The sequence below is a fragment of the Pecten maximus genome, chromosome 12 (genome assembly GCF_902652985.1).
Source record: "Pecten maximus chromosome 12, xPecMax1.1, whole genome shotgun sequence".
NCBI lineage: Eukaryota > Metazoa > Mollusca > Bivalvia > Pectinida > Pectinidae > Pecten > Pecten maximus.
Window position 1 is genome coordinate 2,619,976 of NC_047026.1, and position 15,407 is coordinate 2,635,382.

At 35.2% G+C, this 15,407-nt stretch overlaps 1 protein-coding gene across 1 annotated transcript; it reads right to left on the reverse strand.

Moving 5' to 3' along the window:
* Positions 1–1,065: 1,065 nt before the first annotated feature.
* LOC117339495 (pre-mRNA-splicing factor SLU7-like) lies at positions 1,066–15,152 on the reverse strand. The gene is given in 14 exon segments (XM_033901114.1): positions 1,066–1,270; positions 2,701–2,844; positions 3,603–3,671; positions 4,566–4,673; positions 5,285–5,389; positions 6,150–6,361; positions 7,791–7,858; positions 8,275–8,372; positions 8,606–8,800; positions 9,545–9,709; positions 11,163–11,243; positions 11,797–11,947; positions 12,504–12,738; positions 15,042–15,152. Coding segments are annotated over 13 exon segments (1,737 nt in total). The 5' UTR covers positions 12,671–12,738; positions 15,042–15,152; the 3' UTR covers positions 1,066–1,096.
* Between the last annotated feature and the right edge of the window lie 255 nt (positions 15,153–15,407).

Here is a 15,407-nt window from a genome sequence, read left to right on the forward strand (position 1 = left end):
CGTTTGAAGATTTTAGCCTATTTGACCCATGTGACCTTGAATGAAGGTCAAGGTCATTCATTTGAACAAACTTGGTAGCCCTTTGCTCTAGCATACTACAGGCCTAATATTAAGTCTGTCGGCTTCTTGGTTATTGAGAAGAAGTCGTTTGAATATTTTAGCCTATTTGACCCATGTGACCTTGAATGAAGGTCAAGGACATTCATTTGAACAAACTTGGTAGCCCTTTGCCCTAGCATACTACAGGCCTAATATTAAGTCTGTGGGCTTCTTGGTTATTGAGTAGAAGTCGTTTGAAGATTTTAGCCTATTTGACCCATGTGACCTTGAATGAAGGTCAAGGTCATTCATTTGAACAAACTTGGTAGCCCTTTGCCCTAGCATACTACAGGCCTAATATTAAGTCTGTGGGCTTCTTGGTTATTGAGAAGAAGTCGTTTGAATATTTTAGCCTATTTGACCCATGTGACCTTGAATGAAGGTCAAGGTCATTCATTTGAACAAACTTGGTAGCCCTTTGCCCTAGCATACTACAGGCCTAATATTAAGTCTGTGGGCTTCTTGGTTATTGAGAAGAAGTCGTTTGAATATTTTAGCCTATTTGACCCATGTGACCTTGAATGAAGGTCAAGGTCATTCATTTGAACAAACTTGGTAGCCCTTTGCCCTAGCATACTACAGGCCTAATATTAAGTCTGTGGGCTTCTTGGTTATTGAGAAGAAGTCGTTTGAAGACTTTAGCCTATTTGACCCATGTGACCTTGAATGACCTTCGGGCAGGTGAGCTAAAAATATTATTATGTATCTTCATTTCTTTTTTAAATTGTAACTTCTAGACTGAACTTCATAGACCTTTGTTTTCAAAATTGTTTCATTTGGTACAAAACAAAATTATAGGTCAGTTTATGTTTATCTTAAATGTAATTATCTATTTTTGATATTTTTTTTTAAATTGTAACTTCTAGACTGATCTTTATAGGCCTCGTTTTCAAAATTGTTTCATTTTGTGCAAAAAATGTTTTAGTCAGTTTATATTTATCTGTCATGTTAAATTATGTTTTTTTTCATTAGTGTACACTGCTGTAGAGCACACTTCTCAAGTGAAGTGGGACATAGGATCCTCCATGCGTCTCTGTTTAAGTCGCCAAGCTTCCATCTCCTCCTCAGTAGGGGCGGCCTCGGCATACATGCTGTTGTATGGACGCTTCCTCTCGTCCATCTTCATCAACTTTTCAATCTTGTTCTGGTGGTCTTCTTCTTTCTTCAATGCCTAATGATGGAAATAAGAACATCAATATTATATTACTTTACCAGTTTATTATCATTACCAGGATTCATATGGATTATATCAAACCAAATTCAAGGCCTTTAGGTCAGCTTGAGAGGAAACAAGAGAACAAAAAAGCAACTTATAACTATCTTCTTTATCAAAGAAAAACTTATTCTTATCAAACATTAATCAAAATAGTAACATTTGTAGGGGAGGCGAAAAAGACAAAGTTGAATCCAAATGAGCAGTGGCCAGGCTTTCACTTATCCTAATGAAACCTTAATATTTGAGGATTTTTCAAGGCTGTAGACCAATCTTTCAAAGCTTTTCAAGACCCAGATTAAAATTGAAGGCTTTTCAAGGCCTGCTAACCCTGATCAAGTAAGTGTGCAGATGATATTTCTAATCCTTTGAGAAAGAGAGCGCTGGCAAAGATTTTCTATAAATAGTAATAGTGACCTTGTCCTTGACCTTAGCACCATGAAACACAAACTCATTTGAAGTTTAATCATACTAGGCCATTATATGATATATGAAGTTTGATCGAAATCCGTTTAATTAAGGGGAAAAGATGACGCTGAACGGCCGAATGACACCGCACTACGTCTGGCAGGTGAGCTAAATATAGAATTTGCCAGAGCCCTGACAAAGGTTGACCTACATACACAAGTACATATGCATGTATGTACATACACACCTACAGAAAGATATATCCCTTCCTGACTTTGCTGCAAGGCCAAATGGACCTGTATCGCTCATCTACAACTAATGCTACTTTATAACTGATCTAGGTTATTTATGAGGATGCTAAGTTTAAAAGCTCTTCAACCTAATATGAAACTACTAAATTAGATAGAGTAGTAAGCTTATCAATTTGAACAAATTTAGCAGCTCTTTATCCCAGGATGCTATTGTCTCACTTACATGACCCTTGGCATCTTGGTTATTGAGAAGATGATAATCAAACGGAAAAATTGACATCAGATGGACAGCCGGACAGGGCTCAAAGTGGATATTTTTACCAGGTGGCCTATTTGGCTACCAAGTCCTTAAATCTAGGCGCCAATTAGAAAAGATAGTCATCTGGTCAAGGTGTCTTTGATTTAAAAACAAATCTTTTCATTCTTAGATCAGTATAACATCTCTGTAACTTTTTCAATTGTGAATGTCATTTAGCATGGACTGCAACCTTCGAAAATTAACCAAATCGCAAATTTACAAAAAAAAATTAATGGCCATGCAGGCGCATTATAGGTCAATAACTGGTCGCCAATGGTGAAGTTAAGGCTCTGTGCCCACTAAAATAGGCGCCACTTTGAGCCCTGCAGGATGGAGCGATGGCTACAAGATGGATGATGGATGTTGTATCACAACTAATAAGCCCACCAAAGGGTTAGTGAGTTTAACAACCAAACAGGGAGATGTTTTACCTCCTTTAGTTTCCTCTCCTTTTCTTTTTCTTCATCTTCCTCCTCATCATCGCTGCTGCTGCTGGAGGATTTCTTCTTGTGCTTCTTCTTCTTCTTTTTCTTCTTTTTCTTCTTATCCTTTTCTTTCAGTTTTTCTTGATGTTGCTAAATACAAAGATAAATACCGGTATGTCAGAAAACCTTTAGTAGACTAGTGTTCAACAAATACATTTTCGTTTAGTGAATGAACGTATTTAAAAAAAAATTTGTTGTATGAATGTTAAGTCAAATATGTTCATACTCCATACTATCCAAACCAAATAAATACATACCCAGTAATCAACGCTCTTTCATACGGGTATGAATATATTTGAGTGGAAAATAGTGTTAGATTTAATTCAGCTTAATGCAAATCGGTAGACTATTACAAACAGGTATTACACGTCAGATATCAAAATGCTTACAAGTTGCTTGGTTTGGTTTATTTCTGTTTAACGTCCTGGGTCATTTAAGGACGTGCCTGGTTTCAGAGGTGGAGGAAAGCCAGTACCAGGCAACTGCCCCACATGGGTTTCGAACTCGCAAACCCAGAGGTGGAGGGCTAGTGATAAAGTGACAGAACACCTTAACCACTCGGCCACTCCCAACTTGTCCAAACAGGTTGGAAGTAAGAGTTGTTTTCACAATTCTTCCATGGCTATTTCAGTAAATTATATCTCCCACAAAAGGCTCCAGAAATTAAGAAATTTTATTCATGGCAGTGTAAGAGAAAACATGTCTTATGATATGGTACTGCAGTCAGCTACAAATTAATTAATTTTATAAAAAAAAATAAAAATATTTTTAGGATACTACATTTTAACTCCAGTGGGTTTTCCCCTGGTATATATGTATATATATAGACGTATACGGTCTCCACTCACCTCCAGTAAAGACTTGGGGACTTTCTCCTCATCCTCAGACTTATCCTGGTTCTCAATCATCAGTATGTTCTACAACAATACAAAATTCACATTATATTATTGGATACAGGTATGTTGACAAACAATCTCAATCATAAAATTATATATAATACTTTTTACATTTCAGTGTAACAGCTTCAGAATATTAATTAGGTAACATGAAAATCTGCAGTTTTTATTTCTTTTAAAAAGATACAAAAAATACTGAGGAAATAGAAATATAATTACTTAAAAGTCTTCTCAAGGAAAACCAGAATACTGATGAAAAATAGTGTCTGATAATCATAATTGCTAAATCTGAAATTTTGCTTGAGATCTACAAATCATCTGCTACATTATAAATAATGCTGCGTGAGGCTCAATTCTTGAACATGATTTCTTTCCATCTATTTTACAAGACTGAACAATATGATCCAAGATGTTTCTCTTGATAGAAATACGGAATATCAACGCTCTTAATTTATCACAACGCTTTTAATTTATCATGATTTATAAGTAAAATCTAAACAGTATAGGAATCTCCCTAAATAATGAAAAAGGAGTTTCATTAATGTACAGGAAATATCACAAAAGTACATAAATTTACAAAACCGGAACTCCAGTCACAATGACAAATCTAGTGAACAAAACAAAGGGAGGTAATTAAGTAAGAGTCATTATCGCTGACTCTAGTTATAAGAGCCAGTGTTACTGACTCTGTAGACAAACCAGTTTTTCTTTTTTTTAAAGTATCATTTTAGGCATAAATTCTGTTGGACCTGAATTCAAGATATTTGCAACAACACGAAATTCTCTGTTAAGACCCATCAGAAAGTAATATAAGGTTCCGTCCTTATTTCATCAACAAACAACTCTTAGACTAGTGATCTGGTCCAATTGGTAAAGCCATTTAGATCATGATAAACAAAATCTGTTTATTTTTACCTGTGCAGCCTCTTTTCCAGCCTCTCCGGTACAGTAGGCTTCCTTCACGAGTGAGTGGCAGCACTTGTAACCCCAGCGTCCTTCCTTCCAGTACGACCCCCATACACTCTGAAAATTAAACACGCTCAAATTTACATCACACATCACAGGTAGTTTATCAAAACATCTTCTTCATTAGGACTGTTCCAGGAAAACATATATGGGACGGAGGAAAGGCGCTTTAATAAATTACATGTGGTGGGGTGGGTTCAAATCAAAATCACATCTATGGCTATGGGTTGGTGGTGTTTGAGATAAATTGATTCTGTTGTCAGGTGTATTTGTGGTGTTTGTACCATTTTTCGGCATAGCCATTGTTGTATTTTTGTATCAGAAGCAGTGATATACGGTTAGTCCGTTCCCAACATCTCACTGTAAGGTTGTTGTTTTTTTTCTACCCTATGAATTGATTTTTGAGGATGAAAATGGAAAACCTTCGGAAAGGCTGAAATTTACTTTATTCGTGGAACAATATTATCTCATATATGGAATTACCTACTCCCTGATAGTCCAATGCAAAAATCATCTTTATTTATTGCATGTTTGTATCAGAATCAGTGATATTTTCATGCTGTTCCCTATAACTCACTGTATGGTTGTTTTTTAACTGTATGGTTTAGATTTTCACTATTGTTGTATTTTGTATCAGTAATTTGTTGAGGCTGTTCCCTATAACTCACTGTATGGTTGTTGTTGTACACATCCTCTTCATACTTCGACTTTATGGCTCCCTTCTCCTGGCCTTTAATGATCGTCCCATGACGCGAGTACTCCACATAATTTTCCTGTAAATACCAAAACATTCATGTTTATGAGCAAAATTACAACTTTAAACGTGATTATTTTCGCGGGGGGTTAATTTCCTGTTCTCAGTATGTAAACTATGAGTGTGAGGGTAATTTTCGCGATCAATCCACTTTTGCTTGTAGTTCAAGATTACGCAAATTGATATCAAAATAATTCGCGTGGGGGAAATTTTCGCGAACAAAAGGAGTCTGTAAGTAATTAGCGTAAATTTCCCTCTCGCGTAAATTTCAACATTTACAGTACTTATAGATCTAGAAGCAAACAACTTTTCTGTCAATCTTTTCTAGATTTCTTGTGAATTTCACCTCCAAGTTCTAAACGTGTACTACTGATTACAGATTTTATATTTAATCATACACATTCAAAACTCATTCTATTAAAACAATTAATTCAGAATAACATATCTGCCACTGGTTAATAATAAAGAAACAAAAATTTATTAATGAAAGTATAATAAACCAAAACTTCAGGCATGATCAAAGATATATTTGATGGTTGTTTTGAGAACAAATGAAAACACATTTTGTCTGGTGCCATCGTTGGATATCCAACAGTATTGTAAACCCGCCGTACACTATGTAAGCACTTATCACCCGTGGGTCAGCACCATGAAAAATCCTTGTTTCAACAGAGGCTATTTGATTGGCTCCGTCACATTATCCTATTAGAATTTCAGCCAATCAGATTTATAGAAATTATGGCAAAAACAAATCAAATCATTATGGGATATTGTATGGCTGTTCCTCACTTACAGTCTGAGGCCAGCAGCAGTTGTTTCGATGGAGCCTCCAAATGTTCTTCCCCACCGTATTTGGCCAGAATACTATCTTTAGCAGTCGTTTTAAATGTGTCCTTCCTCTTTTCCACCTCCTTGGACAAAAGCTCCAGTTTGGTGGGGTCTGCCTGCAGATGGACATCAGTTCCACTTTCGTACGCATCCCACGCGAATACTGTACAAAGAATGAATTGTCAATATACATACGTAATATACTCAACAGTGAATCAGGATAACATTTAGAATAGAGTATCCTTCCAATTTACTGTTCACAGCTCGGGGCGAGAAAAACCCAGGTCCGATGGCCCGGGGCCAGTAGATTTGGTCTGTGGGCAAGTAAATATTGCTGACTACTTACCCGATTGGCAAGTGTAAAATTTCTCAATTTTTGTACCTTTCCCCTAGAGTAATTGAAGATACTACTAATTCAGTTTAATTGGACCACTATGTTTCACCTTGGGCAAGTACTCTTGAATCCTAACTTGCCCGAAGGACGAGTTATGCTGATTTTTTTCTTCCTGCCTGCAGCTCTTCTGGAGTTATTTTCCTGTTAAATTTATGCTTTCTCCGCAGCAATTATATGAAGAGCCAAAACATTTGAAAAACAATTTTACTGACTGGTAGCTTTATGCCAGAATATGTAACAAATAAAAATCCTTCTCTATAACCAAAATGCCCTGGGATTGAATCTCGGTAGTCTTGATGTTCTGTTATTTCTTTCATATCAGGGCTTTTTTCTGATGGCCGTTAATGGGCCCCATTCCCAATTGAAATTATTTCATATTTAAGCAAAAATCCCAAAATTTGCAGTTTACTCCTGAAAATTTTTTCCCAATTCACCAATTTTCTTCCCAAAATGAGACAAAAGGCCCCATCCCAAACCAGTGAGAAAAAGCCCTGCATATACAGTCAAATCTCATTATCGGGTGGTCGGGTGGCAGGGTGGTCGAGTGGCAGGGTGGTCGGGTGGCACAGTGGTAGCACACTTGCCTTTCACCAAGGCGACCGGGGTTCGATTCCCCGATCAGACGTGAAAAGGTATGGGGTCACCTGCCCGACCACGTGGGTTTACCCCGGGTACTCTGGTTTCCTCCCACAGTAAGACCCCTCGCGCTTCCATCCGGGCCAACAAGCGTGATTAATATAAGTTAATATAACTTGTTTCGCAATTGTTGTAAAATAAATAAAGTTTACATTTTTTTTACATCTCATTATCTCGAATCAGATGGGTACATAAAACTTCAAGATATCCTGATATTCAAAGTAACTACATATCTTATATAGATTTTTTACTGCTGAAACTTTGTTTACTTTGAATTAAGCAAGGTCGAGTTTTCAGAATTTGAGATAATGAGGTTTTATTGTAAGTCTCTCACATAACTCTTAGTTAAATAAGATGGAGAAGGAACCCCAGGTTTAAAGCCTGACAAAAAAACCTCTTCTTCATTAACTTAATAATTTTCTGTTTTATCAAAATTATATTGATGTTGATTTTTTTTGTTTTTTATTTTCGTTTATATTAGAATTCAATCATGTGTAATTACTAATATTGACATTCGAGTGGAAACAGAAAGTCTGTCCATGAAGCCATACATATAACTTACCTTGTTTTTTGGAGAACTGGTGGGCATCCCCTGAGAACCGCACAAAGTTATCACCAGTGAATTGAACCCTACAAAAATAAAAATGTTATCATTACCATTCTATCACATTTAAAATTTAACCAAATTTACTCATAATTTGTCACAGCAAAGACAGACGATATTGTTGTAACTTTTGACTTATCTAGATCAGCAAATAAGTCTTTTAAAATAAATGATGACTGTCTCAACCAGAACGTACCATTTTATGAAGATCAAACATTATTGCATTTTTTCTATATGCCCTTAAATCAAAAGCAAAGATTCATCTTTTTTACATCCTAATATTTTTATTTTTTATTTTTACTGTGTCCTCTCCAATATGAAGATTTTTTTTACATCTTGATATTTTTATTTTTCATTTTTACTGTGTCCTCTCGAATATTTTCGAGATTTTTTTCTACATTTGAATATTTTTGTTGTTTATTTTGACTGTTTACACACTCACTCAGATTGGTCGTGACTTGTGTTTTCAAATGGATTCTGACGCATGGATCTCGTTTTGGGATCGTAGAAGGCAGAGTTAGGATCCAAGTTGTACAAATACTGCAACGTATTAAGAACAGAAATGACGCCCTTGACAAATGACTACAGATTTGTCACTCATAATATTAAGACAATAAACTTATATAGATTTTTTGTGACAAAATAATATTTAGTGAACATTACAAAATATTTTTCAAGTTAAGAAACATAAAATTTGACCTTTATCCTGGCTCATGCAACACCTAATTGATTTTTAAGGTCAAATACATCCAATCAAATGTTGACATGCTCACCTTGGCTGTGTCCTCCCGAATACGGAGATTTCTGACGGTAATTCGCTGCTTGGTTTCAAATTTCTGTCCAGGCATGTCAACATCATCAGCATACTTATCTTCATCCTCACTGTTGTTAGCTCTGCCCTCCCTTTCTTCTCCCTCTTGTGCCTTAAAGGAAGCATCCAGTTTCTCCTCTTTCAGCGTACGCTTTGCCTATAGATTAAAAACACAAGCACAATTACAGTACTATAATGATATCAGGCATCAGTCTTGACAAATCTGTAGATATTAATACTGGCATTTAAAATCTTTGTCACGGCTTGCAAGAAAGCAACAATAAATCACTCAGTCTGTTCTTACTTCACTTATCAGGGATGATTGATAAGCTGTGAGTTTCATATTGAAGGAGGTACTCAAGGATGTTCTTTTTAAGTCCTACTATTCTATGACTATAAGGCCATGTACCCAAGGACTGGTCTCATTTGGTTAGTTTATATCGACCAGGTAGCACTCTAAAGTAAACAAGACAAGCGGCTTTTGCAAAATAGACAAAATCGGTTAGGGTTAGGGTGAAGGAGTTTGTCATTGCCATGGCTGCCATTCACAATTGTGGTAATAAATTGATTAAACATCCGCCTTATTCACCTGATCCTTATTCACCTGATCTTGCTCCATCAGACTTTCATTTATTTCCAAAATTGAAAATAGCTATTTCAGGCAACCTAAACCTAACATGTAGTGGATGATTTTCTGAACAGCCCAGAAAAGGAGTTCTATAAAAGCGGCATTGAGGTCCTTAAACACCGCTGCCAAACGTGTCCTGAAGGGGATTATGTTTGAAAAATAATACAATATTTCCGGCAAAATTCAATATGAGGCTCACAACTTATCAATCAGCCCTCATAGGAAATAATATACAGTGATATCATAGCGATTTGTAGAGAATTGGTAACATACCTCCTCTACCCTGGCCCACTCTTCGTGAATCCGCTGATGGTCATCAGGGTCGTAGCCGTTCCATCTGTCTCTCTTCCCACTGAAGTCATGCTCGAGAACAGGAACTATATGCTCGTCTGGGGCAAAATTATCTCCAGAAAATTTTGCGCCAACTTTTCTAGGTCTCTATTGGTAAAAAGATTAAATTGATTATTGTAGAATTTTCTTAACATGTTGATGTTACGGAGATCATCAAAATCTTTTTAGTGAAAACTAGACAGGATTTTTACATAAACAGAACAATTTTTATTACATTTTTACTAGTGAAATATCAAAAATTATTTATTCTATAAAAGTGATATTTTTCACTAGTGAAGAATATCATATTTTTCACTTTTGCTGATTTGACCAATCAAATTCAAGATTAGAAAATACCAAAATAATTGACCAATCAGAAAGCCCGACATATATGTCAGCACCTGGACAGGGGAAACTACTGTTTTTGTTTACAAATTATCGCTGTAGTCCCAGTTAGCATACGGGGTAGGGTTTTCGTTGATAAAAAATGTAATAAACAGAATATCTAACAGTGTCTTCAGTAATACCAAATATATTTCACTCGTGTGGCTAATATTTTGATATTTTTCACTCGTGCTGCGCACTCGTGAAAAATATCAAAATATTAGCCCCACTCGTGAAATATATTTGGTATTACTGAAGACACTGTTAGATATCCTCTATATCTGTTCTTGATTGATACCAGGTAAAGGGTACCGGTGTAGGGGAGGGGGACACCTTGAGGATACTGATCTAACTTCAAATACAGATTCTGAAATATCAATCATAATAAAACGAATTGTCATTGTTTTTCATATCGTACATGCATGATCCATCTCACTGTGTTCATCCAAGAAGGATGAAAAAGAAGGCTTAAAAATGATCATTTCCTCACTTGCGGATAAGACAGAAAAATCTCCATTGGAATACACAACTGAGTAACCTCAGGCTTTCTTCTTCTTAGGTTGATATTTCCCCGCCCTACCCTCAAAATACAAGGGAAGTTTCTAAGTATCCTTCCACTACCTAATGTAGTTTTATGAAAAAGCTGTGAAATATCAATGAAATACTCATAAAATTACCATGAACCCATGAAAATGTGCCATTAAAATATGTTTTAGTTTTTTTCATGGTGCCATGATGAAAATTGCATGAACTACGTTTTGGTTCTCATCATAATTCACTGAAAAACATGTTTTATGACCATCAATTTCCATGATGATGGTCATGACTTTATTTATGGTCATGTTTTTTTTTTTCATGAGTTTAATTGATGGCCATGATCTGAAAAAGAATCACAGCTATGAAATATTCATGGCATTGAAAAAATATGTAATCATGTGCACGTTATAATAATGGTGATGTTCAATTTACAGTAATAGATATTTCATGCCAATGAAAAATTAACTGTCAAGAAATTTCTTTGTCTTGGAATATTACATGGCCATCAAATATATTAATACAGTGAATTGAGAATTCATATTAAATTACAAAGTTACTAATTATCTGGACAAATTCTTTCTTTTTAGGAATGTGTTATGGAAATTATTATCTCAGCAACATCTCTTATAAAAATCCTTACCTCTACACAATCTTTCTTCTTATGTGTCATGGCTCCGCAGTTTTCACATGCACCTTTCCTGAATTTTGTGGCAACAGAACCCTGAAAATAAAAGTGGAGTGTCAAGTTACCAATGAATCATGTTCAGTGATAAAACACCAAATTGATATGAAGACTGTATACATATAGATAATAGAATGTAATGATAGACTAAAAACAAAATCAGACACACCAGATTTAAGTTTACAAGATCAAGAGTACAGAACAGTGTGGTTGAGTACCGGTATCTTCATAATATTACTGCTTCTAGTTCTCCACATATTCATCCATACTTATCTACAGTGACCCATCACGGATTAATCTACGATTCGGGAAAAAACATGTTTTAGACATTTTTAAATAGAATTTTGAAACAAACTGGGCGATATGAAGTCACAGATACATCAGAAAGAGTTTAGCAGGTAGCAGCTAGCAAAAGATGTTATAAACAATGAAAAATATCACTTTTATAAAATGAATAATTTTCAAAATTTCACTGGTAAAATGTAATAAATAAGATTTATCTACAATAACATGTCTTCTCCCATACTCTGGAAACATTTTCTCGTTCATACTTAAGATTCACAAAAATTAAATGGCCCATAATGACGTTTACCTCTATAACTCCTTTTTTGAACAGTTTTCCGAGTTTACTGAGCTCCTTGAGTTTCTCTGGCTGTTGGCGCTGATGTTTGAGAGTGGCTGCCTCAGCTCCGAAGTACCAGGGAGCCTGCATGATGTACTGAGGAATGTGGGGATTAATGTCCCTGTAATCCAAAACAATCGAAACTGAAATCTTATTTTTTTTATAAATATCTAAATTTACATTTCTTGATCAATCATAATCACAATTTAATCACATAATAAAAATAAAAAAGTACAGATTTTTAGTCATTAAATCACATTTAATTAAAATTTAATTACTCTTTCTTTGAGTTTTTTTCTCATGAAAGTTTCATTCATGGACGTTTTCTAATACTGTATTGGTTGTTCATTAAAATACGCTCAGATGTTTCAACCAATCAAGTCCAAATGTTCAGATATGATTCAACCAATCACATCCAAACGTCAGGATATTATAATCAACCAACCATATCAAAATGGATGTTAGCAACTCTCATTTTAGCAAAACAAAAGAAAAACCAAATTACATATTGGATTATATACACAAATTCTATACTGGATTATCTTATTTATCTGCAAATAAGTCCCAACTCACAAATAAGCCCCTGCTCAGAAATAATCCAAACTTTCAAACTAAACTTTTTACACTCGGGGAGGGGGCTTATTTGAGGATATATATGGTATATATAATGTACAAACCTGCCCTCTTCATCCTTCATAGCTGGCGCTGTTCCTGCCTTTCTCATCTCCTCCAACTCCTTTTCCTTCCTCCAATCCTCTCGAGACATCTTCGCTGGCTCATTCTCCTCCATCCTGGCTTTCCTTGCCACCACAGAGGGTGGCAAGTTAACACCACCCGTTGCCATGGTGACAGCAAGAATAAAGGAACTAGATTAACTCCTGAACCAAATTCTCTTTTATAAAGATGTGGTTGCTGCAAATGAAAACGAAAATTATGAAATGCTTTTGAAATAAACAAATATCAAATAAACAAATATCAATCAGTTCATGTTACAAATATATCTAAACATTGTCAGTTTGTGATGAATAGTTGATTTACCATGCAACCGTGGCTAAATGGATTCAATTTCTTAGGATACTTTACTTTTATATACGAGACAGACAGGATTAGCACATGCACATTTCAATGCCTAATTAGAGCTTTTAGAGAATCTATGAATTAAACTGTAGCATACAGCTGTTTTTTTTTGTTGTTATTGTTTTCTGAATCATAAGGACTACATGTAGTCAGTGATGCTAAGGGTCAGCAATGTTGATACCTATACATCTAGGGAGTGAGGAAGGAAAATCAAAAAAAAAAAAAAAAAATCTGAAGAAATGTCAAAATTTGAATGGGGAGAGCAATAGCACCACAATTCAAAGAATCCATAATTTTCAATACTAGATTTCTAGGGAACACCAATACAAGCACATGTAAATTTTGAACTGTGCCATTATATTCAAATGGTTATATATTTAGTATTTAAGCTTATAATTATAGAAAACAAACTTAAGGTTGCTAGTTAGTGTTTAAGCACGGTAAATCTAAATTTAATGATTGAGACTGGGACATTGTGGATTGTACATGTCTTGGGGAGGAAATAGCTACACTACACATCAGGTGGATCCTCAATCACCGCCGAAGTGGTGAGGTCTAGTCCATACCACTCGCTCCGTCAGTTGAAACACCGGCTCAAAACCTGAGAGGTCACCATTTAATTTACTGACACTGGGCCAGGCGACACAGTGTGGAAGAGTGTTCCGGATTAGTGGAACAAAGGACCTGCCTCATGATTGACAGGTACACTGCACGGCACTCTGATGTATTTTACCTGTTGGAACATGTCGTACAGTACATTTACTGAAGCCGGACTCAAATTCCCAGACCATGGTTGTGAAAAACAGGGATACATTTTTATGTAGTGAAATCGCGATCTGAACTAGCGATATCCTCAAGTGTGATCTGTTTGCGGCAGAGATGTATTGTGTTGTAAATATACAAATTACATATACGTTCCAAATTATCTAATTATCAGAATTAACAATCAGAATAGATAAAGGTGTAAGGTCACAAAGCACCGATCATGACCATGTCTTCAACTGCAAGTCTTCACACCTTTTTCTACGACTTTTATCTCCTACACTCACCAGGCCCCGGCTGGTAGAAAGACCTGAGTTGAAACATGGGGCATACATGTACTTAACCCCTACACTCGAGTGACACGTGCACTCTGAGGATGAAATTAGAGAACCATAACACCTTATGTGTACTGTATAAAGTGTAACCATTTTGAAATAGTTATCTAATGTTTAAATTATTAATGAATATCCTCAATTTCACAATATTATTAGGATGTCACATAATTTGCCTTTTTTATGTATAAACAAAGGGAGATAACTATAACTTCAAAAAATTATTTGATATATACCCCAGGTTAATTACCGTTATATTTTCTTAATATTGCTTTATATCGATTGATTCATCTAGTTACATATTTTTTACACTGCATATGTAGTGATGGTTTCAATAAAACATATATTTAAAATACAAAATAATACAGTATCTTCTAATAATTAGGGAATAAGGAACTGACAAAATGTGGGTATGAAATGAACCTATATATTTCATTCAAATAATATCTGACAGCCAGCTATATAGATAACAGCTAACTATATATATATATATATATATATATACATTATCTAAACAGAGAAATACATTTTGTATGTTAACTGCACGTTAACTGTTCAAATTACCACGAAAATCGTCTTGTGTTATGGTCATTTACGTTTGTGATTGTAGAATGAATGACTACAATGTTTTGTAATACTTTAAAGAATATTTTTATTGTTAGTCCGGATATGAAAGTATAAGTGTGATAGGCCCGCGATCAGTGCTCATAAACAGCTGTTATATTTAAATACACTGAAATCCCTACTGTACAGCATATGAACATGTGATACATTATGTGACGCATTGTCTGACTTATGTCAAATATATTACCTGTAAGTTGAAATGTATTTCATAGTTTTAACACTTTGCGAGAGAACAAAAACTGAATTAGGAAGGCATATATCACTATTATCAGTAAAGCCATGTATGAAGTGAAGAAGAGAGTACTAGAGTTCTGTTAGTGAAATATTATATCTCAATCTGTGAAGATTAGTCAAGACTGTATATAGATAGTGTCGAGTCTGTCGACTACTGACGTATATGAGGCTACAATAAATACATACCGGTACCTGTATTGATAAACTACATGGTAAAGGTGAAATAAACCTCTCTGATCAGACAGGACCTTCCAAAAAACGTTGAACCAACTTTTCACACAAGCGTTTTCATGGCACAGAACAAAACAATACATTGTAATAACAAAATGGATCGGGTAAGAATCCGTGCAAAGATTTAGAATTAATTTAGACTCTGCAGTTCAATTCAATACAGTAATATTTTCACGGTAACATAAATAGTAATATTTTGAAACGTTATTCAAATAATATTTTATTTAAAATAAGTAAACCATTGTTGCAGTAAAACAAAGTATACATTCGTTTTTTACTAAATCCGGAAAATATACTCCGATGCGGATATTTTATAACGCC